This window comes from Aplidium turbinatum, chromosome 6 (genome assembly GCF_918807975.1).
Source record: "Aplidium turbinatum chromosome 6, kaAplTurb1.1, whole genome shotgun sequence".
Lineage (NCBI taxonomy): Eukaryota > Metazoa > Chordata > Ascidiacea > Aplousobranchia > Polyclinidae > Aplidium > Aplidium turbinatum.
Genome location: NC_137477.1, coordinates 12,365,031 through 12,390,948, shown reverse-complemented (window position 1 = coordinate 12,390,948; position 25,918 = coordinate 12,365,031). Strand labels below are relative to the sequence as shown.

The 25,918-nt window shown below is 37.2% G+C and overlaps 2 protein-coding genes across 4 annotated transcripts; one reads left to right on the top strand and one right to left on the bottom strand.

Annotated features, from left to right (window-relative positions):
- The first annotated feature begins 1,506 nt into the window (after positions 1 to 1,506).
- On the top strand, positions 1,507 to 25,085 carry LOC145772260 (ATP-dependent DNA helicase Q4-like). Of its 3 annotated transcripts, none has more exons than XM_082584123.1 (25): positions 1,507 to 1,652; positions 1,944 to 2,863; positions 4,608 to 4,726; positions 5,154 to 5,313; positions 5,725 to 5,775; positions 6,498 to 6,719; positions 7,360 to 7,496; positions 7,974 to 8,072; positions 8,299 to 8,469; positions 8,781 to 8,871; positions 9,426 to 9,517; positions 9,910 to 10,047; positions 10,685 to 10,754; positions 10,924 to 10,971; positions 11,406 to 11,544; positions 12,417 to 12,501; positions 12,852 to 12,958; positions 13,404 to 13,483; positions 22,031 to 22,189; positions 22,496 to 22,542; positions 22,810 to 22,891; positions 23,116 to 23,299; positions 23,934 to 24,063; positions 24,160 to 24,220; positions 24,818 to 25,085. In XM_082584123.1, the coding sequence occupies exons 1-25, from the start codon at positions 1,507 to 1,509 to the stop codon at positions 24,997 to 24,999; spliced, it is 3,720 nt and encodes a 1,239-aa protein (XP_082440249.1). In that variant the 3' UTR covers positions 25,000 to 25,085. The 3 variants fall into 3 exon arrangements, 2 of the variants coding, with proteins under 2 accessions (XP_082440249.1, XP_082440246.1); XM_082584120.1 differs by having other exon boundaries at positions 6,495 to 6,719; XR_014289283.1 differs by lacking the exons at positions 23,116 to 23,299; positions 23,934 to 24,063; positions 24,160 to 24,220; positions 24,818 to 25,085 and having other exon boundaries at positions 6,495 to 6,719; positions 13,404 to 13,490.
- LOC145772261 (dynein light chain Tctex-type protein 2B-like) lies at positions 13,838 to 18,773 on the bottom strand. The gene is made up of 7 exons (XM_082584124.1): positions 18,653 to 18,773; positions 18,092 to 18,153; positions 17,480 to 17,587; positions 15,961 to 16,092; positions 15,403 to 15,469; positions 14,782 to 14,872; positions 13,838 to 14,577 (listed from the first exon to the last, which is right to left on the bottom strand). The coding sequence occupies exons 1-7, from the start codon at positions 18,711 to 18,713 to the stop codon at positions 14,412 to 14,414; spliced, it is 687 nt and encodes a 228-aa protein (XP_082440250.1). The 5' UTR covers positions 18,714 to 18,773; the 3' UTR covers positions 13,838 to 14,411.
- Positions 25,086 to 25,918: the final 833 nt, after the last annotated feature.

Sequence of the window (25,918 nt, the reverse complement as noted above, 5' to 3'; positions counted from 1 at the left end):
GAAGTTGTTCCATACTTCTTTGGCGCCCCCTAAAATTTGCCCTAAATCCGCCACTGCCGGTAGGCTATGACTATTTGCCTATCCCTATAAGTTATAAATGTTTTAATTTGATTTGTCTTTCCTTTGTGAAGTTTTATCGTTAAACTTTCGCCATGTAAAAGCTTGCCACAATTGTGCTGGTTCGAGTCTCGTGGTGTGCGATTGAGCACACGCATTCTAAGGACTGCTCTCCATTCACGGGCACCTAATGGATAGAATAATTCCCCGGTAACAAAACACTACAGCAACCGGAAACTTCACTCTGCCAATCTCGTTAACCGTCCCTGCGTCAAAAGCCTCTACAAGTATGCGAAACTACCAGGAATAACCTATCAAGGTTTTGTAAGTCCGAGGATAAAGATTCAAAACCAGCCAACCATTTAGGCTACAAGCTTTATGTATTATTATTATCTTTATTCTTGAACTTCTCAATTATTAAATTTGCAATTCTTAAATTCTGCAATTTAAACTCACAAATAAAGAAATTCCTCGACGCTCACAAACTACTTCTGTGTCATTGAAGCATAGTCACGTCAGCAGCGATAGGTCAACCAACTAAGGCTGTTTGCTGTTTTCAGGGTGTTCAAAATCAACAACATAAAATCTAAAACCCTACATTGGTTTTTTTATAAATAATAAATATTTAACATAAAAGCCTGGAACCCCACAAAGATACCCACAAAGCGTTAACCAAATTCATTGAGGTGCATTAGATAAAAATATGAAAACCCCTGGCCTATGTCAAAATTTTGTTTTTTATTTTCAAAACAACTAAATTTTATATGTGGAAGCGCTGTTGTTGATATCCGTATTCCGTTTCGCGGGAAAACCGAGAACGAGAATTTAGTCTGTGGTCTCGGCCCTTTGGGGGTTTCAGTAATTTTGTTTCACCAACCAGTTAAAGTTCAACGATCAGCGGCGTGTTTTTATGTAATATGTACCGTAGTTACTTTTATTGATACTGAATCAGTATTACTAATTCTTTGGTTATTCAGTCACAGATTTGCTTCTGTAGCTCAGTTATTTGGCGCCGACTTAGTGCACAAGGAAATCTTAAAATCAAGCAAGGCTGATTGGCTCTCAGTCGGAGTGATGAGCTTTAGCAAGTCAGTTTGATGCTATTATGTGCTTGTGTTGATTGAATTAAGGCAATCACTTCAGTTTTGTACCGTACCATAGAACTTTTGGGTTGAATGAAAATAATTAATATAAAGACTTCATGCAGTTCTTTTTTTGGACATTTTTGATCACCAGTGCCGTATAATACTATTGGATTTGGTCATGCTTTCCATGAACCTGATTACCTGATCGTACAACTGTAGTGTTTATTTGAGTCATCACAGATTCTCAAACCCTATGGAAAAGCTATATGTTTGAAGACAAACTTATGCTTTTTTAACTTGAGAGCTGCAAAGGCTATGCTTACCTTTTAGCAGTAGCTTTAGCAACAACTTTAGCATTTGCAGAATGGATTTAGAATTTATGTTACTTGATCTTAAATTAAAGCTGAAGAAATGGGAGGTTGATTTCATGAAATGCAGTGGACACAGACCAACTCAACAAGATATCTCTCTTGATGAAGAGGCAAAGCAGCTTTATCTTAGATATGCTAGGTATGGAATTATAACAACATGATAACAGCATCTTTATGACTGAAGATCAATTTTGTCCTGTGTTTCTTGTACAAAATTATTTTTTTTAAGTTAAACAAAGATTACAGGTCATAATGTGATAACAATACTTAAAATATTTCTGCTTTTACTTCATCACTTTTGTCCAAAAGATCTGAATTTTTTTTGTCAAATAAGAATTGATTTCATTATGATAATACTGTTTTCAGGTAATACATATCAAAATATAACGCTTAGCATTGAGAAGAGTCATGTAACACCATGTATTTTCAGATTAAAAAAGAACAGGTCATCCTCATCAACTGTTAAACATTCAATTTCTAAATCCAATTCTTCATCCAACGTATGGGGAGATAATTTGCTGAAAGCAAACTCAACCCATGCTTGCGTTGAAGATCATTTAGAAGAACCAAAGCAAGGAAATAAGTATGAAGACAAAAACGAAGAAAAACCTTGTCCGACTTATCGTGAGAAAATTCGAAAAAATATCAGTTTAACATCTTTAAAACCAAGCCTTTCAAGCTTAAAAAAAGAAAAAAGAACTATTAACAAAGTTATTGAAAAAACTGAAGAAATCTTGCAATCGGGATTAAGTCATAGTGAACTGATGGAAGACCATGCTGATGAAAGCATAAAGTGTGTCTCCAAAGTATCTCGTATAGCTGCTAGTGTTTCATCAATGAAAGTCATGCAAAGAAAAGTATTGTGCTCACGGAATATTATGAAGCCACATACTAACTTAATCAATAAATATTCAAAACCTTCCTGGATAAAAGAAAATAGTGATGATTTGTCCGATTTGATAAATTTACAAAACAAAATAAAATCTGAAGAAACTGAAATCACGTTTGCTGGCGATGAGTCGAACATCACAAAAACACCTGTGAGTGAAAGCAAAGCAAAGGAAACTAAAATTGTGCCAATATCTGGCTCAACTACTGCACTTCCTCATATCTGTGTTATGAAAACACTTCCAAACTCTGATCAGTGTGAAGTTGTGAAAACCAAATGCGTTGTTGATGAAATCAAAACAAAACAGTTAGAAACATCACAAAATACACCAGGTAATGTATTATTTGATTCAAGTTCTTCAAAGTCATCTCATGCTGAGAAAGCACAGATAGATAATGCAGGAACATCAATCACCGTTGAAAGATCAGATGTTATTTCTTCAACAGATGCTCAAACATCAGGTATTGCATGTTAAAGTTGAAAAAAGCACTTTCCAATAATGTTATTCATAAAATAGAATCAGTTTGTGTTGCGACATTCTACAATTCATAACCAAAATTTGGGGTGAGGATTTATAAATATAGTTAATCAGCAAACATTTAAACTTCTTAGTTTAGTACATTTTCTTTTCATTAATCATTACTAGTTTTTTCTTTTGAAATTGACAAGGGCACAGTGTTGCACTATAATTGCTTTGGTTTTGTTTTAGTTTTTTTTTTTTTTTAAATCCGTTTACTATGTTGTTGAATGGTGCAGCAAAATCACTTCACTCCTAAAGTTTTATTAAATGTATTTACTCAGTAAAGTGTCCAAGTTGTCATTGTATATCAGTAGAAGTTTGGAATCAATAGACTTCCTTGTCTGTGAAGAATAAAATGAAAGAAAGTAGTAGTACTTTTATGTGTAATTTAAATTGCTGTGGTTTTAAGAAAACAAAAGCTACATTTTTTTTGCAAAATGTTGAATCTTCTAATGGAATAAATTGCTATTACAGTCAAACTTCGATACTATGCCACCCCGCTACTATAGGCTACCACTTTTGATCGTCAGTCGTCACCAACTAAATTCAATAGAAAATATATTTACTATGCCACCCCTTACCCTTGCTAGTATGCCACATGAGAGTACAGTATTAACGAAACAACAAACGCTACGAACAAAACGATTAAACGGCTGTAAAATGGAAAAAGTATATGTATGTGCAATTGTGCATGTAATGTGTTCTCTCAAGTTATCTACTGTAGTTCAGCCTAAAACTCTGAGGAATCGTCAGCTGGCGCATGTTCTTTCGTGCACCTTGTCGTCTAGCCGATTGCATGCTTGCATCACACTGGGCTTCCCGGTTCTCTGCTGCATGAACTTCCGGACAGTGCTCCATGCCCACTGGGCTTCTTCGAATGAAACGATTTCCTCAACAGTTATCTCATCATCTTCGCTTTCAATCGGCTCCTTGTGGAGCAACATCTCCTTCGCAATCTCATCCAGTGTGAAAGACCCATCAGTCTCAAGGCGCTCATCAGCTTCAAGAAAGTCACAGCTCGATCTCCTCGTTTTCGTGCATCTTTTTCTCGACAGGCAGCGCTTTCCAGATCTCGAGCAAATTTAACATCGTCTGGCTCAGACTTGATTTCCTCTTACAATTATAATCGTACAACACAACATGGCATTACATTGTCACGTCACATGACTGTTTTTACAAACTCTCGGTACTATGCCACTTTCTCTCGGTCCCAAAGGGTGGCATAGTATCGAAGTTTAACTGTATATTGACAGATATGTTTGCTTTGTTTGTTCATTATGGTATTACCAAAGATACAGCTCAAGCAGATATGCAATGTCACAGTACTCACTAATCAATGCACCATTGCGGCAATGCGGCTACTTAACTTTGTTCCCACGAGTAGTTATTTATTTGGCGCCGACTTTAAGTAAGTTAATTTCCCACAAGTAAGTCTTTGTTCCCACGAGTAAGTTATTTATTTGGCGCTGACTATCCCTTTAAAACTATCATTTTAAAGGGATACATATAAAGTGAAATTAGCTTAGATTTCAAAATCAAAATTACATCGGCTTTCAGTCAGGCCTCCACTTCGTACGTTGTCAAGGCCTGTGTGTATGGATCGCTATAATATGTATCCTAATATTTTTTTTTTAACTGGTTCTTTACATATTACATGGTTTTATGCAACTCTATTGTCAATTCAGAAACTGCTGTTCGTGTAAAAAGAAACTCCTCACTTGTGAGCACAAACTTCGTCCGTATCAACATGCAACAGAAGAAGTTCTGCAACAAACGAGGGAAAGGGAGATTCTTGAGGAAACAAGTAAACACATATTTGTCGAGAAAAATTGATTGAACTAAATACAACAAAGTGTTTCAATATTTTTATTCGAGTTGGGCACAATCATAGCTGTTTATTAGATTTTTTTTAAACATAATAATCTGGGCATTTTTCTGTTTATTTCGTGTGAGTATGATTGGTTAATTGGTCACAAAGTACTGTAGCAGCACTTTGCAAAGATGAGTGCTGAACCATCTGACGGTCAACTCACTAGATTGTGCCACCGCTGTAGGGATTTTTCATTTTTATCAATACAGTAGTAGGCCTATAAAAGAAACACATTTTAATTTGTAATTCTGTCCCAGCTTGTCCTGGCTCTTCTTTTGACAAACAAATGAATGAGTTTAAAAGCTACATTATTTTAATTTTATGTTTTTTTTTAAGTTTTGTGTATTTTTTTCAATTTCAGGTGTTGCGTGAGAAACTAGCTAAGAAAGGGTACTCATACCGCAGCGGGTGGAAAGGAAGAAGTGGGGGATCTAGTAAAAGTGGTTTCATGGACAGAAGTGGTGACAAGTGCTTTAAGTGTGGTGAAGTTGGTCATTGGGCAGGCAAATGCAAAAACAAAGGTATCGTACCGTACGTGTAACTGTGTTGTTTCTGTCTTAATTTTGATGATATTTTGCGTAAAGCGCCGAGAATAACGTAGTACTGCAATGCATAGTTTACAACGCTCTGTAAAAACACATTATTATTATGCCGAAAATACAATTCTCTTTTAGGATTGTATTAATCTTTGTCATGAAGTAGGAAGTTGCTTCAAAACTGTTCCAACAAATGAGATAAATTATCGGCAGTGTTTGCTGTATATCTCTTTTTTATCATTTATTGTCCTTAATATAACCCCGGTTGTAACGATGCTTTTGCATATTTTGTGAAGAATGACTTCTGTAAATTTTGTGGAAGAACGCCATCTCACAACAAAAGATTTTTGTATCATACAATATTATGTAACCTTAATATATAATACTGTTTTTTAGCAAAACTTCAACTTAAGTCGGACCCAACATCGGAAGAAACAGAAAATACAGGTGAACGATAAAAAATTCATTTTGCCTCGGATTTATATTCACTTTCTGTGACTTAATTTAGTCATTGCACTCTTTATAGTGCTACTGCTACTACTACTGTTATTGTACTCTACTACTACCCTTTATAGTACCGTAGGCGTAGATGTTTTGTTTTCGTGCACAGCCGTAGAGTATGTTGAGCTTAACTGGATTGAATCATCAAAATTTAGTCTGGATTTGATTCAAAGTGGTCCACAGTCGGCTATCTTCAGTTTTTGGTTCTTGTCAATTTCCCTTGAAGTGACCACTGTGATTGAAATGAAAACCGATGACTTTACTCAGCCAGAAAATCACTGCTGTTTATGTTAATTCAATATCTGCAAACCTTAAATCAAGGTGGAAACGACTGGTGAAATGGAGTACGGTATTCGTAAAAATGACGCGTTGTATGACGAATAACAATGTGTGTTTTTATATAATGCTGTAACCAGCGCTCGCCAGTGCTGCATTACTTCCCAGACATCGAAATCTGTCATGGGCAATGACGGAGTTTCTCAGGCCATATAGCCTGTGGTATTTTTATGTTGCAAATTTATTAACCCCGAGTTTGTAACTTGTGCTTTGATATTGCCAAATTTTACTTAAGAGTGGTAAACTCATAGTACCGGGTGCATTGAGCATTATCTGGCGCAAACAGGCAATTTCTTTGTGGGATTAAAACATGTAACATACAATTGCAGCAGAATCAGTGGATGAAATTCTTCAGAGTTATCATTCTCTTGATTGCAATGATCAACAGTTACCACCGCCATGCCCAAATATGATCGGTATAACCATGAAACAGGTCGATCCTGTTTACCTTCACGACGAATATGATGAATCTGAAGTAATTTCAACGTTAAAAAAATTTGGCTACTCTCAATTCCGAGCGGGACAAGAAAAAGCGATTAAACGGATTTTGTGTGGTAAGTAAAGTTGCAATTTCTCTAAAATTGCGATTTTTTTTTTGCTGGAATCTTTCAAAGCGGTATTCATGTCTATGGTGATCCATATTCCATAAGTTTAAAGAAAGCTGAGCTTTCAATTTTGAATTTAAGTGCATGCTGTTTTTCTGCATGATCAGTTAATTAGGAGTAGTGTGATTAAAAAGGTATTGTAAAAACTATTGGAAACACCATTGATGACATGTAATATGTCTTGAAAATATAATATCTTATAAATATCTTATCCCTGACTTCACTTTCCTTTAGCATAAAGGAAAACCGCAGTCCAATTCATTCCAAGTTTTCAGTGCTTTTTTATATTTTCATTTCTATCATACTATAGCTTGATCTGGGAACACTACCACAGACTCTCGAGGTCTATTGGTGAACTGACCACTTTAAGGTCCTTTAGTCAACGGATTATCTGGTGGTGAAAACCGAATTAATTGTGGGTATGCCTTGATGTCCTGGGAACCTGGTTTTACAACGTCCTTTGATAATCCTCCAGCCAGTTAGTCATATTCTACATTGACTCAACATCTGCAAAACTGTTGCCTAGGTAGAGACACTTCTCAATTTTTGTAGTTTCAATTTCACGCAATGCTCTTTCTATGAAACGCAGGTGAACCGACATTGATCGTCCTTTCAACTGGACTGGGCAAGTCACTGTGTTACCAGCTTCCTGCTTATCTTTATTCCACGAAACGCAAAAGCATCACCCTTGTCATTTCACCTCTCGTCTCACTTATGGACGATCAGGTATATTGATCTCATGTTGTTAGACAGTATTTACTCAATCATTTTTTTCTGTGCATTTTGTGTTACGCAGCATAACAATAGCCAGACAAGAAATAAGATTGCGTTAATGCCACAGTTGGCTGTGGGCCATTCGCGTGATCAGAGCAAGTTCAGTTTATTTTGTTTGGTTGGCGGATAAACAAAAATATACAAGAGACTGACAAACATAATCGTAGTCTACAAGTATGATACAGGATATTGGTAGCGCTGGTGTGAAAAATGCAAAAAAAAAACGTTGCATTGTTCTTTATACTAAATTCATTCATTTCTTATGCAAAAGTAGTTTTCATCAACCATTGTGAAAATGAAAGCAGAGCTGCAAAAGTTCGACTGCTGAGTGCTGATCAGCCTATTCTAATCTAGATTAGATTTAACTAAGTGTATGTGAACATGAGCACTGGCACTGTGTTTCCTTTGTTTCATTCATTTACTGCTCAGGTGTCAGGCTTGCCCAAATTTCTGAACGCAAAATGTGTCCATTCTGGATTGGCGAAAGAGCAAAAGGATAAAATCCTCCTTGAAGTGGAAGATGAAAAGGTAATTAAATTATCATTATACACGTAATTCTGTATTTTCGAAAATCAACTTTTTTCGTGTGTTTTTTTGTATTTTAGCGAAAAATATAAAGAAAAGGGTATCAATCGATCAAGATATTTTAATTTTGTTTTTGGTAGACTGTATTGCGTAGTATTGTAAGTTTTTATGATAACATTTTTGTTTACATTGAGTTTACAAGTGTTTACATTTTTGCTAATTTTTGCAGGTCGACATCCTCCTTGTCTCCCCTGAAACGCTTATATCATGGGCCGGACTTTCCCCCCATATCAGCCCCCTTGCAAAGCTCCCCCCTGTGTCGTTTGTGTGTGTCGATGAGTGTCATTGTCTGGCCGAATGGTCTCATAGTTTCCGGCCATCTTACCTTCGAATTTGTCAGGTATATTTAGATTTGACTTTGGTATAATAGTTTGTATTATTCTGTTCTACATGGTTTCATGTGATTTCAATACTACACTATTTTACATACGTCTGTCTTGAGCCAAAGTTATCCTTCCCAAAAAAACGCCAGATTTTACAATAAGTGACTAAAATTCCTAATGCTGCTGTTTTCAAAATATTTTTCTAGATTTCACTTGGATATTTTTACAGAATAAAATTGTAGCACCAGTCACAATGCACAACAAAAACAGCATGTAGAAAAATTACTTGAAACTTGACGACATACGAATTTTGCTTCTTTCTTTGCAGGTCCTGAAGGAACATCTTGGCATCAGTTGCCTGGTCGGCCTCACAGCTACAGCAACGTACACATCTTGCAAGTCAATTGCGAAGCAGCTTGGTGTGTATGCTATTTTAAGGGTTCTTAATACTTTGTTGCCTGTCTCGGGCGATGAAACGAAAGACTGTCTTCTCTTCTGTAACCTTTTGGTGTAGTTCGGGAAAACATCGCATGGAGCAGTGAAAGGGTATAACTTCGGTCTCAAAGGCTTAAACAACGATGACGATTTTCGTGTGGTTGTCTTTAGAAAACCATAAAAATGTTCTGGAATGCTTAACCCAGGGAACGAAGTGCAGTATTCAGGAATCAGGACCTGGTTGAATGTTGCAGTTGAGCAGGGGCTTGGTCGACGCTCTGTGCATTGGGAACATGGGAAGAAGATTGCCTGGCGCACGTTATTTTCTCACAAGTTTTTATTATACGCGTAAAACCAGCGTGCAAATTGTTGTCATTTTTGCATCGTTCAATTTGCTGGAATGAATGTATCAAACAGTTATTCTCAATTTAGTTTTTTTTCTAACCATCACAACGAAAAGCAGATCTACTTAGTATTTTTTATGTAACTTTCTTAATTGTAATATTATGTTTACCTTTTTTCACTCGTTGGGTGATAGGAATTGGTGATCACGAGGAAGGAGTTATCATGGATATGTGTTTGCCTGAAAACCTCGTTCTTTCTGTATCAAGCGACACTTACAAGGATGAGGTAATGATTGTGTTCTGCTTGTCAGAAATTTACACAGTTCCAAATTTTTCCACCCTTAGTAAAACTTTTAGCGTGTATCTCACAGTCGTTCCCAATTTGTATGATACTACAAATTTACGATGTACCTTAAAATAGTGCCTCTGTTTTAATGTTAGCCTGCTTAGTGTGATGTAACATTCAAAAAGATACGGAGTCGTAGTTTTTGTGAATACGTTCACTGACGCGTTATCTGGAATTAGTATATTGTCCTAGATTAAACAGATATCTCAAAACTCAAGCCTTGATAGATAAACCGAGTTAAAGCGTGCGACTCCGTTGCAGTTTTGAAACTACTGCATATAAGATTTACTTATTTCTTTTTAAACATTTCGAACAACTATCCATTCATCCAGGCACTATGCTCCCTTCTGATCGGTGAGAGATTCAAAGCCCTGAATTCCATCATAGTCTACTGCACACGTAGAGACGAAGCCGCCAGGTTGTCTTCTTACTTGAGAACGCGTCTCCATCACGAGTCGACAGAAAACGAGGTGGTTGTCCTATTAAGTTGTGCTCAATGCCTTATGATTACTTTCGAAAATACAATCCAATACCAAAATTATAAATAGCAGGGTTTCGGGATCGGAAGGATTTGGCGCGTCCGGAGTCGGAGGCGTTGAAAAAAGGGTCGACTCCAGCTTGATACAAAACGTTCAACAATACAATTTTTGTTTACAATCTTTTTTCAAAATATTGTTTTCTTTTCTCCGTATTGCACTGTAAACCTTTTCCAGAAAATAAAAGTGTTTGTTGTTAGTTTTTGTGACATTCGCCGTTTCAATTTCGATCACAAATGAAAGTTGAAATTAATTTTTAAAAATAAAAAAGTACAAAATATAAAAAAATATCTGGCAACACTGTAGTTGGAGTCGTATGTTTTTCGCCCGACTCCACAGCCCTGATAAGAAGGTCATCATTTTGAACAAGCGCCGATTGCAATACATTGGTTCAGGCCTTGATGAATGTTGGTTTTGGAAACAAATGCTTGAGTGAGAAGTGACTGTGAAGTTTTTAAAGAAGTCTCTATTCTAGAAAAAGTTGACGGCTTTTGTAATAAAGTGTTTTACATTGACCACTTCAGCGATCGGTTTTCGGAAGAAAATGTTAAGCGTATTTTCTTGCATTTAGAATATCTTTCCTGACGAGTTTATTGAAGAACTAGGCACGAAGAAGAGAAAAAGAAATTCTACCACAAAAAGTAAATTATATTGGAAATTAATCCTTTTTCTATTAATTAACTTTAAGCAATGTTGCAATACTCAAACTGCAAAGACTTACGGAATAAGGTCAAATAACGTTGCGAAATGAATTTAGTTTCCCTGGATTTATTCTTTCAATCTTGACTTTCAATGACTTGACTGTTGCAGGCAAAAGAACAAAACTTGTGGCGTGGGAAGTGGACTGCTACCATGCGGGTATTGTTTGCACTAAGTAGCGTGTTTTTTCCCTTTAACACTTACTTGATTTTTTTCTGTCGCTGAATTGCATGTATTTTTGCATGAACGCTTGTGCAGATTGCAAAGGTATCGTTATGTGTCCCATACACAGTTCAGTTTTTCTTGCTGTTGAAACTGTTCGTCAATTTCAAGACTTCCTTTTTAATTTAAAAAATCTGGCTTTATTCTACGTTAAAAAAATTAATTTGGAACCCCAACTCTTTGGAAACACTGGAACATAATTCCTACGGTTGCTCTACATTCCCAAAGAGATCAGTATTTCAAATCGACAAAACTTTAGAAATTGTATTGTTTAAGTGCTATTCAAAGTGTTCTGTCTTACTAAAAGACTATATCTTTCTGTGAACTTATAAAAAATAAATCAATCACCTGATTAGAATGATACTATCCAGGGATGTCAACTGCCCAACGAAGAAGAGTTCAAAACAAGTTCATGAAAGGAAATTTACGCATCGTAGTCGCTACCATAGCCTTTGGGATGGGAATAGACAAACAAGACGTCAGAGCTGTCATTCACTACAACATGCCTAGGTGACGAGTTATTCATCCACATCACTTTATTTATCGTATCCAGGCTTGCGCCAAGTGGTTGAAGAGTTAAATCAAGTAGACGGGAAGGCAAGGAAGCCAATCTTCCTGTCCACTTTCTGGCATGCCATTATGTGCCTTGGCAAAGACACAGTCGCATGCTCTTGAACGGTGTCGAACCGGCGCTATATCGAGTGCCGTGCCAAGGCTACCACCACTCGGCTATACAGCCGGCACTTCACTTTATTTTTTGGTATTGGAAGGGTTTTCACAGCGTTTAGAAACAACTTTAAAAGTTCTCAATTCTGGATTTTTAGCAGCTTCTAACATTTAACAGCTAACTTTAGCAAGTATGTATCATGACTGAATTTGGTCGAAATGATTTTCGTTTGTGGTTGAAAAAAATTTTCTCCTTACCAAAAACGGTTCTAATTGAAATGAAAAACAAATCTTCACAAGAGAAATACGTGGAAGCGAAAGTTTGTGTCGAAATAGTTTTATTTTGAACCATAACAGCCTGATTTGGTTCCATAACTGATAGTTCCTTGAAGGAAACGGCACAAATCTACTCGATGTGAGTTTTTGGTTGCATTACATGTTTGGAGATTTTGTTACGAAATAGTTTGAAACATTTTTGTCTCGCACAGCCCAAAAATTTAACAAATAAATCTTGAGTTGGAAAACTCTGAGAATGCCCAGCCAACGAACCAGGTTTTTTTTACGTTGTACTTACATCAACAGGCATTGAATCAACGTAAAAAAGAACTAGTATGTCTAATTGTCTAATTAAAGCTTTTCTTATCGCGAAGGATGGCGTTTATATTTGGGTTCTTGCAAACAGCTGTCTACTTATTTGTACTCTTTACGGATTACAGATCATTCGAGAGGTACGTACAAGAGGTTGGAAGGGCGGGGAGAGATGGACAGACAGCACATTGCCATTTATTTCTTGATCCTGAGGTGAGCATTAGCAAGGAAATTGTTACCAATAATGATCATGATAACTGATAAGTTTCTCATTTTGCTCATTGCTTTAGCATTTCAAAAGGATCAAGATTTTCCTTGTGTCCACACTCTTTTAAAGTTATTACAATCACAACCAGCAAAAGCAACGTTGCAGCGATGTAAAAACGGCAGATTTCAGTGGCTAAGATACAAGGAGTGGCCAATATTTTATCATCTTTTGAATTTCAGCTAATTTATTCTACTCTAAGCATCAAAGTCTAACTTTCCATCTCCTTTGAGAGGCTTTTTGGACTTAGATACTTTCGAATCTAAATTTAGTTTTGTCGATATGGTGATGCACATAGGGAGGTGACATCTTCGAGCTCGGGAGGCATTCGTACGGGAAGACCGTGGATCGCTACGTTGTTCAGCAACTCGTTCGCAAAGTGTTTCCTGCCTGTTCTTGCTCAAGGTAGGAGAAGTAGTAATCAAAAAAACGCTTTACAAATTTGAATGAGAGTCCTGATTGAGTCTAGTTTCTTTGATTTAATGCAAAAAAAAAACTACTGTTGGACGGTGCCAGATATGCTTTATCATAACGCTTCAGATTAATTTTGCAAGGAGTAATCGTTGATATTTTTTTAATGGAGTATACGTAAAAATGACGCGTTGTATGACGAATAACAATGTGTGTTTTTATATGATGCTGAAACCAGCGCTTGTCAATGCTGCGTTACTTCCCAGACATCGAAATCTGTCATTTTTACAAATCCATCATTATTACAATATAAAAACGACGGATTTTGTAATCTGGTTTAGTGCTTTGCAGTACGTGCAGTTTAAGCGATGCCGTTTTAATCGCCACCTGAAATTGTTCTCTCAATAGCAAACTGTCAACATTTTCTTGTTTCCTGCAGCGATGGACAGAACTGTTGCGGACATCTATCAGCCATTCCCATAGAATCCACTGTTGAAGAATTGGACTTCTCAAGAGAAGGTGACAGGTTGTAAACATATGTCTGGTAATGTAAGTAACTACTGTAAAGTAAAGCTCCCATACTCAGTTTCTGAGCTTTGGGGAATGAGAAGATAAGGTTCTCATCATATTAGGCCTTCGGCACCAACGAGAGTAGGGTGGCCAGTTCCTTTCTCTCGGCCGCCGTTCTTTCAGCAACTATTCCCACCCAACTTATTATACCTTGGGTAGAGGTGAGCGGTGTTTATCAACAACTCGCTTGGGTGTCGAACCAGGTTCGTATTATTGGAAATCCAGCGCCTTATCCACTGATAGTGTAAAAATGCTGGCTTAATAACCATTTGAATTGAGGAATCGATTGAAATATCAATGTGCTTATTTTCATACTTTTCATATAATGTGCAACGTAGATTTCGTAACTCGGTTTGTTTTATGTGAACAATACATATAATATGTATGAAAAAGCGAGATATAAACGTTTCATTTCAATGTAAACAGCTCGAAGTACAAGAACAAAAAAGCAACATCAAATGCAGGGATATCTTTTACCGTAATTATAAATGTCAAATATCAATCAACGAACTTTTTCTCGTCGAAGATACACACAATTGAATAGATGCAATTCCTTTTTAAAGGTTAAGTTTACTTATTTAGCGTTTTGACTATTTAGAGCCTTTTTGATCGTCAGTGACTCAACCGATAGCAAAATCTGTCATTTTACATTAATTCAACGTTTACATACGTTGAATCAACTGTCTTGGTCATAGCCAATTAGTCACCGTCGTTTCTTGTTTCTAAAAATATATATATATCGAAGAAAAATGCGTTTGAAAACGATTTTAAAACGTCCAACCGTGCTTTTCAATCATGGTTGGACAATTAGACACGTTAAGTAGCACGTAGCAACAACAGAAAGTTAGAAAAAAACAACTAAACATTCGTTTTTTCATCATTCGAAATACACGGCATGGACGACAACAACAACAAAATGTTTATCGGTCTGATGCTCCACGGTCACACTTCCATCTGTATCCGTGCTCCACAGGCCTCTGCTGGCTATCCTGAGTCCTTGACCGCGCTTGTCTCCAACGAACGCGTTAACCACAAACTTGTAGCTAAGAGAAACGTTTTTTTGCATTTTTGTTAATGAAATAATTGTTTACTTAGTTTCGGCCAAAAATTGTTTACTTAATTTCACGGTCAACACAAACGTGATCCTCGTTTGTCACACAAAACCACACATGCCGGCCAACATGCTCTTCCATCAGGGCAGCCTGGCCCATCTGGTGGTTTTTTAATTTTATTTTTCAGGTACTCACCGCTTCATGCCCAGTTCTTTCAACCTATCCTTTACTTCGGTGACCAAGTGCTTGGCAAGACTTGCGCCTTCCTTCCCCGTGCTTTGTATCCCTGAAAGTTTAGTTCAATGTTACTGATTCTTACCCCTGGTGGGTGACGATTAATGCCTCTCCCCACACTCATTAGTATTCTAAAAATAAGGGAGGAGTAAGTCAGGATTTCAATATTGTTCTGCCGATGCTTTTTCACTTTTTTTTTTTGATAAAACTGTTTGCAAACGTTGGTTCAATTTAAAAGGGCCCGATTTTTCTACCTGGGCAATTGCTAATTAGTTCAACAGTGTTTGAAAGACTATTGCAACAACACCGAAAAAAATTTATCCTTGCATAATATTTCAACCATTGTTATGTTCAAAAAGTTTATAGATTTAAGCATGGATTGTAAATTTAGTTCATGACCTATCATCGTATCATCAAAATTGGTTGATGGTGATGATGAAATGAATGAAGATGCCACAATTCCAAAACAGCGTAATAAGCAGACAACAACACCAAAGCATATATTTCAAGCAGTTCTTCAAAAAGTTTGAGTTTTCATACATTGCTTATCAATGTCAAAATGTTTTTTCAGTCTTCACCAACCTTTGCGTAACCTTGACCGAGGAGCGTCTGTAATGTAGGAACTTTCTTCTAAGACGTCATCCATGACCTAGTTCATTATATTTTTTTAGAATATCGTTGCAATTTATGCGTTTTAGGTTGCATACAGTAAACGTTGCAATCTTATGTTGAACCCACCACCTATGAACGTACAACTAAGCCTTCCATTTAATTTGTAGTTTGGAGAGTTTATCACATTCGCTTATTTTGAGTGAAAGTTAATCTTTGTTTGTCAGACCGTACGCAAACTCCTGTCAGAAAATCTGGTGGAGCGGTTACGAACCAGTCACTGGTTAGCAGTTGGTGTGATTTTCTAAAGTGGGTTGCTTGATTAACATACATTGATTGTCAGACTGAAACCTCTCCAGATTTGAATACTCACAGCGATTTTGAACCTCTGACATACGTGCGGTCACCTAGGTTGACAGTTTGAGGTTTTCATCGATCAAGTTATTGGGGCAAAATACAGTATCATGGTTGAATCATATCTAACTTAGCAATCGTTATTGCACATCGACGGATCAGGCACCCTCGTTTTACCTTTTTCGTCTCTTCCTTCACAATATGTGCTTTGAACTCGGTGCCTTCATCGGGCCTAAGTTTGTATGTGTTTTCTTGCTTCTCTTCTGGCTGGATCATTGGCAGTCCGCTAAACGTTGTGGTGCCAAAGCTCTGAAAAGTCGTGCTGCTGTAAGTCTCATGTTAACACAAAGTAGCCATTTCGATTGAAGAATGAAACAGCAGGAACTACTGAGGTCAAAACCTACCTCAAATTTGAAATTACGTTCGGAGACTACCCAACATGCAACGGTTCATAATGTGCAACGTCAAGAATTTAATGTCGTGTTGGGATAAGGAATCTTCTCATATTGACGATGATTGTAGAGTCATCAATAATTAACGTTTTAACTTCAAACAACTGTATTTAACAAATGGTAGACAATTTTTGAGTAATAAACATATTATTATTGTCAAATAAATAAATATTTAGGAAAACCAACTTTTACTCAATGTGTCCGCCATTTGCGTCGACAACAAGTCGGAGACGCTTCGAAAAGGACCTGCAAGAGTCAAGAATAACTCTGTGAAGTATTTTGGACCATTCTTTTTTCAGATTAGCCTTCAGAGCTTCCAAACTTAGGTGGTGTTTAGTCGAAATCTTGCTCTCCAGGTAACCCCAGATGCCAAAGTCTAGGAGGTTCAGGTCTGGGGATGAAGGAGTCCATTCTTCCTTGGAAATGAAGAACGGCTCATTGGCTGAAAGCCAGTTTTGCGTTCTCTTAGCTCCATGTGAAGGGGTAGAATCTTGTTGGAATGTTGAGTCTTGTTGGAACCAATTACGTTTTTTTAAGTGTTTCTTTGCCCAAGGCAACAATGAACCCTCAAGAATATCATTTCGGTAGTTTTCTTGGTTCAATTTCACTCCTTGGTCCACAAAAATCAATGGACTCATTCCTGATTCGTTAACTGCAGCCCACTCTATCACTGATGCCGCCCCTTGTCTCCGACTACCCGGGGTTCCACGTCACCATCTCTTGACCAAAATGATGTTGGACATCAAATTTCTTCTCATCGCTGAACACAAGGTTTGGCAGCGTGCCTCCTCCTTCAATGCGTGAGAGCAGAATTCTGGCTCTGGAGAGACGTTTCTCAATGGTATTCATTGGCATTTAGCAACTGTTTCTTCATGTGTTTGAATGGGCTCATCTTCAAATCTTTGAGAACTGTGAACATGGTTCCATAGGCCACGTTCGTCTCCTTTGCCAGTTTTTGAATTGGATCTCTTGTAATGTTAATTATAATTACTGATGACCCTGTATGTGCTTGATCTGATACAGACTGGTCTTCCAAAGCTCTGTCATTTGATATTCGTGTACAATCGTTGGTTTGGACTCTTATGTTAGTTTCCCATTGATTCAGGGTGTTTAAATATGTTAATCTTTGTTGCACCATGCTCCTAATAGTACCAGAAAAAGCTAATAAAACTGTAACGTTGCATCTGCTTGCCACATATGGTTCAAAAAGTAAGAGTTAGTCTACGATTTAATCACAATCTTACCGATAGTATAGAGAAGGCTCTGCTCTGTCGTCTTCCTGTTCTCGGGTCGATTGACATGCGTCTGAATGGCTGAGATGCTATCATAACAGAATGCCTCCTGCTTTGTGGCTGCAAAAAGTTTAAGTCACATCTCCTACCGCATCACACCGGCGCATGTGAAACGGCTCCCAAACCATTTACCTCGCCGGTATACTAATACCTAACTTTCTTACATAATATTGCGACAGTTTAATCTACTTTGAAAATAGGAGCACTTATAATCCTATCAACTTCATTAATGCATGTTTTCAAGCATGGTGAAGAAATGAAGCCTTGTTTTCTAATGCAGTATTTTGATATTTAGCTGCTGAGAGTGTGAACCACTGCTAGAAAGTAAGCTCCATACGATTCCTGGTACAAATCGTTTTTATGGCCATGCTTAACCAAATCAACAAAAGTCGTTTTTTTACGTTGATTCAACTAGCTACAATAATAATTCCATCAACGAGAAAAAGTTTTTGTTGACTCTTGTTTCTAGTTTTTCTAATTATCAAAAGCAACTTGCAACAACGCTTCCATCAATAATATCTAAATCAAATTCGTTGAAATATGAAGTTTGCAATAAGACTAAACCTGTAGAGGTGCCAATTCCGCTTGCCCACTGAAAGATACTCTTCTGGATTGTCTTGCCATATCTGTTTGTAGAATATTGTGAAAACATGTCAATCTATCAACCATGCAAGTCAAAAGTTAAGAAACTGTGTTACTTTTGCGTTGGCCGACCGTCACATGATGACGTTAGTTGTTGATGCAAACCAGTAATTATTTTCAAAATTTCAATACTCTTTGTTGTTGGTAAACTGTCCGAGAATTGCAACGTGCAATTGCCATGAAAATTCACAAGGTTTATATTACAGCTGTGTCATTCACAGCTTGTTTGGTTTCATTTTGCGACGAAAAAGGTTCAATTTGTAGACAAGGAATCTTATGTTGGACTCTTCACTTGAAACATACTGCTACTGAACGTTCTAAGCCAGAGCTGCATGTATCCTTTTGCTGGGCCTCTCAAAATAATTCGATTTATTTTTAAACTTATCAAATGACCCGTGTGAGCCTTGTAAACTTTCAGTTTAAATTTTAATTTTTTTATTGTCAAAGTTTTGTATTCGTAATTCGTATTAATGAACAACTCACTTGCTAGAGCTACTGCGTCTATGCTGTGTCTTCTGCTATTGAATCTGTTGTACTTGTCCATGTTTAGGTATTAAACTTCAACTTGGCGAAAATGTCAGTGACGTGACCTAGCCGTGAACCTGTGGAAAAATTTGTGTATTTTTGACATCGATTTAACGTTTTTTAATGTCCTGCTTGTGCAAAAGTTGAGCTTTTGGTTTTGTCCTCCTTTTGGTTAGAGCTGAATCGTCAAGCATCATTGCCTGATTTTTTTCAGGAAAGGTTTTATTGTAAATTAAATTGTGTCAATGTCTCATCGGTGAACCGCTGTCTAAAAAAACATTCTTAATTTCAAAAGGCCCCTATTTGCTGACATGCTACTAACCAGGGCCAAGCAATATGTTGCTCAACATTTTAAAAAAATTTGATTTTACTGAAGTGAGTTTTTATGCTTTTCAACTCGACATAAAATTTGTATTATTTTTACTCTTTGCCCATTATCAGCCCAATCTTCACAACAACAAAAGTAAATGGCGATTGCAAATTTGTGCGCTTCCTGCGCAAAAAATAACTAATGTCAAAACTAAAAAAAAAATTTCTTTAGCCATTACACCAACGGTCTCTTCTGCAATTTCGCGAATCTCTAATTTATACTTCAAAACAACTTAATTATACAGCTGATTGCACAGATCCCTTTATTTAATGTAAGTAAAGCTTGACATTCGGTTAACTTTGTCTTGGGAAAGGTCACTACTATTACAACTATGACATACGAGCTAAAACTTTCGTGTGATTTATATCTAAAGGCATTGACTACGAGATAGATTATCCACTGTGGCTGCTTTGGAATGGCATTTATTCTATCTAAGATATCGTCAAATAATTTTTCCGTGAAAAGATATCTTCACACATTTGTTTTTTCTAAAGTACCAATGAACCTTTATTTCCTACGAAGTACACGATAGTGTTAATCCACATCAGCTGAAGAACACTGACAGGCAGGCTGCTGGTAACCAGGCTGTTGCCTTGCCAAAAGTCGTTAAGTTTTTGGCTTTTACCCGTTGTTTAATCTAATTGTTTGACCAACAATGTTTTATAACTTTGTTAAATACCACGAGAACTTCGCGTCTTTCGGGCCCAACTGACATGTTTATGACCTACCGACGTATGGCTATTTCTAACGTTGTTTGAGGATAAAACGATGTAAGAATTAACAGTAAACCATGTTTAATTAACCAAGTTTTTTTTGTGCAAGCTTGATTGCAAGTGCTAGATTTTTTTAATATTCTATTTGCATAAACAAGCGTTGTTTCGACATCACTTTGAAACATTTTCTTTTGATGCCATTCGTCAATTCCTGGCTTGGTAGCGGAGGTTTGGACGCAGTAAATGGAATGCAACTAAGCTAACTTATAATTTTATTTTTCGAGTATACACTGGGGCGTTCTGAAAGTTATAATATGAGATTGTGCAATCAGGCGATCATTGCCCTCATGGTGTTAATTTGTGAATGTCTGATTCATCCCATGAAGAACTCTCCAGTGTGATCACACACGTAGTTTAACTACACATCAGCTTTTAGCAAGATTTTTTTGCTGGTTACCAATACCAGCATAAGGCCGAGTGCTCTTTAACACAGCGAGATTGCATTTCGCCAACTATAACGGTGTAGCCCACTCGCTAACCATTCAGACTATCCAGTTAACAATACGTTTCTCAGCTGCCAAAAAATATCAGCACCTTCTCACCTATCAAATGCTCTCCCGTCGTCATCTGACCCTGCTAAGTAATCGCCCCTTAGGTTCACTGTCGTTTTTTTATAATTTTGACTGAGTGGAAAAGTAGATATTTACCGTTTCATTTCTCCGGATTGTATTTGCGCTAGAATCAACATAGGCAGCACCTACAACGTGCGCATGAACGGGAGTATAATATACAATGCAACGAAAAATATCTATACCATTTTAAGTAATAAAATATGTACCATTTTATATACCAGTAATGTAGTAAACCATTTCACAAAATACACAATCTCACATCCTAATTTTCCAAACTCTGAAGCTGCTTTAGGCACTGTCAGCGCTCAATAAATAGCAAATACACTGATGTAAACCACAAGGTTGAAGACTTAGTACACCCCCTGTGGGGAGACGGTCATTCACACACTTTATTTTATTTTTCCAGTTTATTTGTTCCTGTTCATCGAACAAAAGAATCATTTTTAAAAGGATTTTGTACGTTGTAAAAACTGAACAATAAATCACTCTTATGAAAATTAGCTGTAAAAAGTCTTATCTTTGCTCACTTTAACGCCTTTGTAAACAAAAATAACGAACTAGAGTGCTCAGCGTTATTGCTTCACACCACACGGGTTATGTTGGTCGTTTTGAGAACAGTATATACCTGAGAGAAAATAGCTACCTTGTCAGAAAATCAGTCCTTTATACATTGATTCAACGTCAACAAACACTGAATCAATTTATAAAAAAAAAGACATTTGCTGACTGGGTTCAGAGTCAACGACGATGAAAAATGCTTTTTTTCGTCCTTTCCACGTTGCTAGACTAAACTCGAAGCTGCAAACAACCTCAATGTTGGCAAACGTTTTTCTTGTGACATATTTCAATGTCCGGCGAAGTTGAAACGACAACTTTTGCTAGGTTACAATTTAAAGGTGATTGCCTGTAGTGATTTTCCAATACCATGCGATTACTTGCTCCCACCTGCCTATTAGCGCCCTTCTCTATTGTTGCCTACGTTGGAATCGATTTTAGTTACTTTTGAAAGCGTATTTACGATCCGTCAGCAATCGATTTTTTAAATAAATTTCCAGTGACTTTGTGACAGATAAATAGTAAGTTTTCTCTTCATTTTTGTTCTTAATTTTTAGATACGGTTTGGTAGAAAAAAAAAAAAAAAAGTAGAGAGGTAACCTTGTTGAACTTTGAGAAATTAATACTAAGCAACGCTTCAGCATTTAACATAATATGCAAACATAAAATTGCCAACGTTTTCCCCATTGCAACACGTTAGCTCTTGTCAAGCATCTAAACAACTGAATTACTACGCATGAAATGACACACCAAACGCTTAAGACGTCGGAAAATAATTTCACTTAGGTGTCTAACTGTCTATCATCGTTACTCAAACGCTTCACAAGCGTGTTTTCATAGCGCCAGTTTTATGCTGAAATTAAACTGCCACAATTATAAAATTAAAAACGTACTGCCGAACAACTTCACCGAGATTCACAATCTTCTTTATTGAATATTTGAACATCGCTCCGAAACAATGTTTATCCTGCAAACAACTATCAGTCTATCACCTTCAACGTACGACTGTATTGAGCCTGTCTTACTCAAGTTCTCATCATTTTCACTCAAGGCCTTTGTTGTCCAGGAATCGAAACCTTGCTGTGCTATTTGGAGATGGAGATTCTGATCAAAGTCTATCTGCCAACGTCAAGCAAATGCTACCTCCATTGTTACGAGGGAAACCAACAAATGCAAAAAGCTGCTAAAAAAAGCCACGCGGTTGCTCTTGCATTAGCCAGCGAAGGTGACATGATGTTTGCTTTCAAACTTAGGTGCATCGATACAAACTTTTGTAAATTTAGTTCGCACATGGTTTCTTTTGCTCATTTTATTCCTTCATTATTTATTTTTCTAAAACTAACTTATGTAGTTGCGTATATTTTTAGCGTGGCAACAAGTCTATTCTTGACCGGCATTCCAAATAAATGGAAATTTTTCATGTGAAAATAATTGCAGCGATTCAACTTCTTTGTATTTTTATTCGTGATGCTTCTTTATTTTTTTAATTATTTTCTTGCACGATTTAACATCAACTTTACTTCAATCACAGGCAAAAATGAAAACTACAGCAATGAGATTGAATTTTCTCTAGTCAAGGTAGGTGTCTTCAGACTCAAGGAACATTGTTCTTTGGCAACGCATGTCCATTGTTATTGTTTTCTGTTAAGCGTTGTACAAATATGTAAAAGAAAGTACCTGTGCAACTTTGCATTTTTTAATATTATACAACATATCTTGGCTCTGTTGAATCAGTTTGTTCAGAAATGTTTAATTTCGTATTAAAAATCAGTTTAATTCAATTTAAAAACAAACACCATCGCGTTTTTGTTAATAACCTCAGCAAAGCGTTCACTTCTTTAACAGGTCGCCAATCAACTTGGTCTCGAGCTGTCGGCAGTAAAAAGAACTTTTCGAAGTTTGGTTTGGGATACCACTTTGTCTATCAGTGAGCAAAACATTTTTATTATCAACGATTTCATGTCTTGATGATTTTGTTATTAAAAATTAACCTCTTCAGTCTCCAATTACCAAATGATGTTTTTATATGGTTAAATTAGTAGACCTCAATAGTACATCTCAAATGCGTTGTTCAAACTGCCGTTTTTGATGCTTTGAGACTTTGTTATTCTTACACGGTTGTAATTTGCGCATTTGTTCTCATTCGTTTAGCTAAGGATTCCGGAAAAAGCGGAATTACCGTCGATTTTCGTGATCCGTCATTCCTTGTCCGCTCGACCCGGCCAATGACGGATGAGGATCTTGACGGAATATCAGCGTTTCTTCACAAACGGATGGTTGAGCAAGAACAGAAGGAGTTAGCCCAACTTCAAGTGTGCTTTGATACAATGCAAAGGTATGCTGGCCTTCGCTTAGCTACATCAATAAGACGCGTGTTTTAGATTTGAACAGAAAATGTGACGTTTTTTTATAACAACGTTTTATTTTGAGCTTATTGCCACAACATACAGTACACTACGATCACAGATTCGGTAATGCAGCCACGAAATGACATATTAATCTTCAAGTCAGATGCACCCGTTATGTTGGCATGCCATGAAATGCCTTTGCCGAGACACAGCCGCGTGCTTTGGAGCGGTATCAAACCCACGTCCTTTCGAACGTCGCGCAGACGTTCTCACCACAGTTGATTAAACGTTAATGAGTGGTACTTTTCGCCCATTTGTATCGATAACTATGTTCAATTAAGCAAGAAAAACGTCATTCAGGAGCCTTAGGAGAAAGTCTACTAGCCAGAAAAGTCGCCATTTTGACTCGTCGTAGACTACATTGTTGATTTGTCTTAACATTTAACCTTTCAAGAAACAACAGTGAAGCGTCCTAGTGTTATCAGTTTGATGCGAGCGTTTAATGTGAGTGATGGCTATTTGTCTTCGAGGATGATTGTCTTCGCAATAAAGCGTTTAATAGTGCTCATTTTGATAACGTTAAACTATATATAACTAACTTCATCTTATAAACGCATTCAGATTTTCACACGGTAGTGTCAACCGTTGTCTTGATGGTCATGATGACGAGAAGAGCTGCGCTTTGAAGCATTCCATCAATCAATATTTTAAAGAAGACGACGATATACCAAAGCTTGTTAATAATAGTCAGGTACGAATGCGAACACAGCTTTGTTAATAAAATTTTGGCATTTTTGAAAATAATAGGCCTAATATTATGTATAAACGTTTTAATGATATATTTCAGCTTGATTCTTCCAGTGAAGCGGATGTACGGACAATGGTCCAACAGTTCATTTGTGTTCATGGTATGTTAACATTATCACCTGAGAATTTTTTTCGTTTTCCGATCTGAGTTGTGCTTTTAGTGGAGTTTTTGGCAGATGATGATTGTGAAGGACTTTTGCAATTTGAGTGTAGTGCTTTTGCTAGAATCTGAGCAAAGTGGTTGTTTTAGTAATACAATAATGCTTGTTTTTATATAGCGCTGTATCCATCGCAGAATGCGTTGCTTCTTGCTCCTCAGCGCTTTACAAAGCAGACAGTGTCAATGCAGCCGTATAGAGGCGCAACTGAGTACATTATTAGTTACCCGAGTCCATTCTAGTGCTCAGTGCCAAGTAGGAAGTAGATTCAATATCATTTTTTAAAAGTCTGGTATGACCCAACAGGGTATCGGACCCATGCCTACCGATTCAGAGGCGGGCGCACCAAGTCATCAAGCCAGTTTTGGGCATTGCTTGTTGTTTCAACAGATTTATTTTATGCCCAACAAGCTCCTAAGAGAATAGCTGTCTACCCCAATCACATTATTCATAAAAAAAAATAAGTTACTTTACAGTTGTTTCCAAAAATTTTTTTCAAAGTGCCCTCATGAACCTGACAACAATTAAGAATTTTTTTAGGCGCAGACCTTGATCTCACCTTATCTGGTCGTGCCATCGCTCGTATTTTCCATGGTATTGAGAGTCCCAGATTTCCAGCCAAGTCTTGGGGTCGAGCAAGAAGATTTTGGCGATCAATGATCCACATTGACTTCAACTCCATAATTCGAATAGCTACAGAAGAATTGATAAGATTTCGTTGAATGCATCGCTATTTTTACCTTACCTTTACACTTCTTTTTATGCTGATTTTCTCACAATGAGATTTTTAGTTATAATAAATTTAAATCTGTCAACCGAGCCTGTTGTAGACTGCAATGGAAGAGTTGCTAAAAGTTCACAGTTGAAAGATATAATTTACAATCAGAGGTGAGCTGTAGCGCGCTTTTGTTAGCCTAGGCTACTGTCAAATTGTGAAAAAAATGAATGCATTTTTAATGGAAACATTAAAAATGCCTCTACAAGTGGGTAGCCACTTTGACAAGTCGAAATTCTGCCACTGCGAATGACTACAATGCTACCGCCAACCAATCAGAACATGTTATAAGAGGCTACCGTCCAATTGTGACTCATCCAGAGAGTGAATGCTTGTTTGGAACTTTATTTGGCAATTACAGAAGAAAAAGAGCAATAACAGTAGTGGGAATCGAACCCGCGTCAATGAAATGACTACTTTCTAGCCCTAACCTCTAAGCCAACCAGCTGACAAAAAAACCATCACTTAATTTGCTTTCTATCATCTTTTTTCGCCATTTTTTACGTCACTTAAATCGTAGCTTATGATTGGTTGGCGGTTTCATTCTAGTCAATTTCGACTTGTTAAAGTGGCTACCCTACAAGTGTGCTAAACTACCAGGAATAACTTATCAAGGCTTTGTCAGTTCGAAGATGAAGATTCAAAAACCAACCATTTGAACAGTTTTGTTGCAGTGACCTATGCTTTCAATCAGTGATTGTTTGGGCAGTCAGCTTGGCATCCCGGTAGCGAGGCTAGGCTACTTTTGAGCCCGTGGTAATTTTTGGGAGCACGGTAACTTGATAAAACCACCAAGTAGCACTTGAATGTTGTGCGTCAGCATCAACCGCTTTTTTGGGAAAAGCAGTGATGTACGCGCATACAAA

Coding starts and splice junctions, on each gene's coding strand:
- LOC145772260 (XM_082584120.1), top strand. CDS start 1,507: ATGGATTTAGAATTTATGTTACTTGATCTTAAATTAAAGCTGAAGAAA. Junction 7,497..7,973: donor TCTCACTTATGGACGATCAG/GTATATTGATCT, acceptor TTTACTGCTCAG/GTGTCAGGCTTGCCCAAATT. Junction 8,470..8,780: donor CTTACCTTCGAATTTGTCAG/GTATATTTAGAT, acceptor CTTTCTTTGCAG/GTCCTGAAGGAACATCTTGG.
- LOC145772261 (XM_082584124.1), bottom strand. CDS start 18,713: ATGGACAAGTACAACAGATTCAATAGCAGAAGACACAGCATAGACGCA. Junction 15,470..15,960: donor TGAAGGAAGAGACGAAAAAG/GTAAAACGAGGG, acceptor ATAATGAACTAG/GTCATGGATGACGTCTTAGA. Junction 14,578..14,781: donor AAAGAACTGGGCATGAAGCG/GTGAGTACCTGA, acceptor CGTTTCTCTTAG/CTACAAGTTTGTGGTTAACG.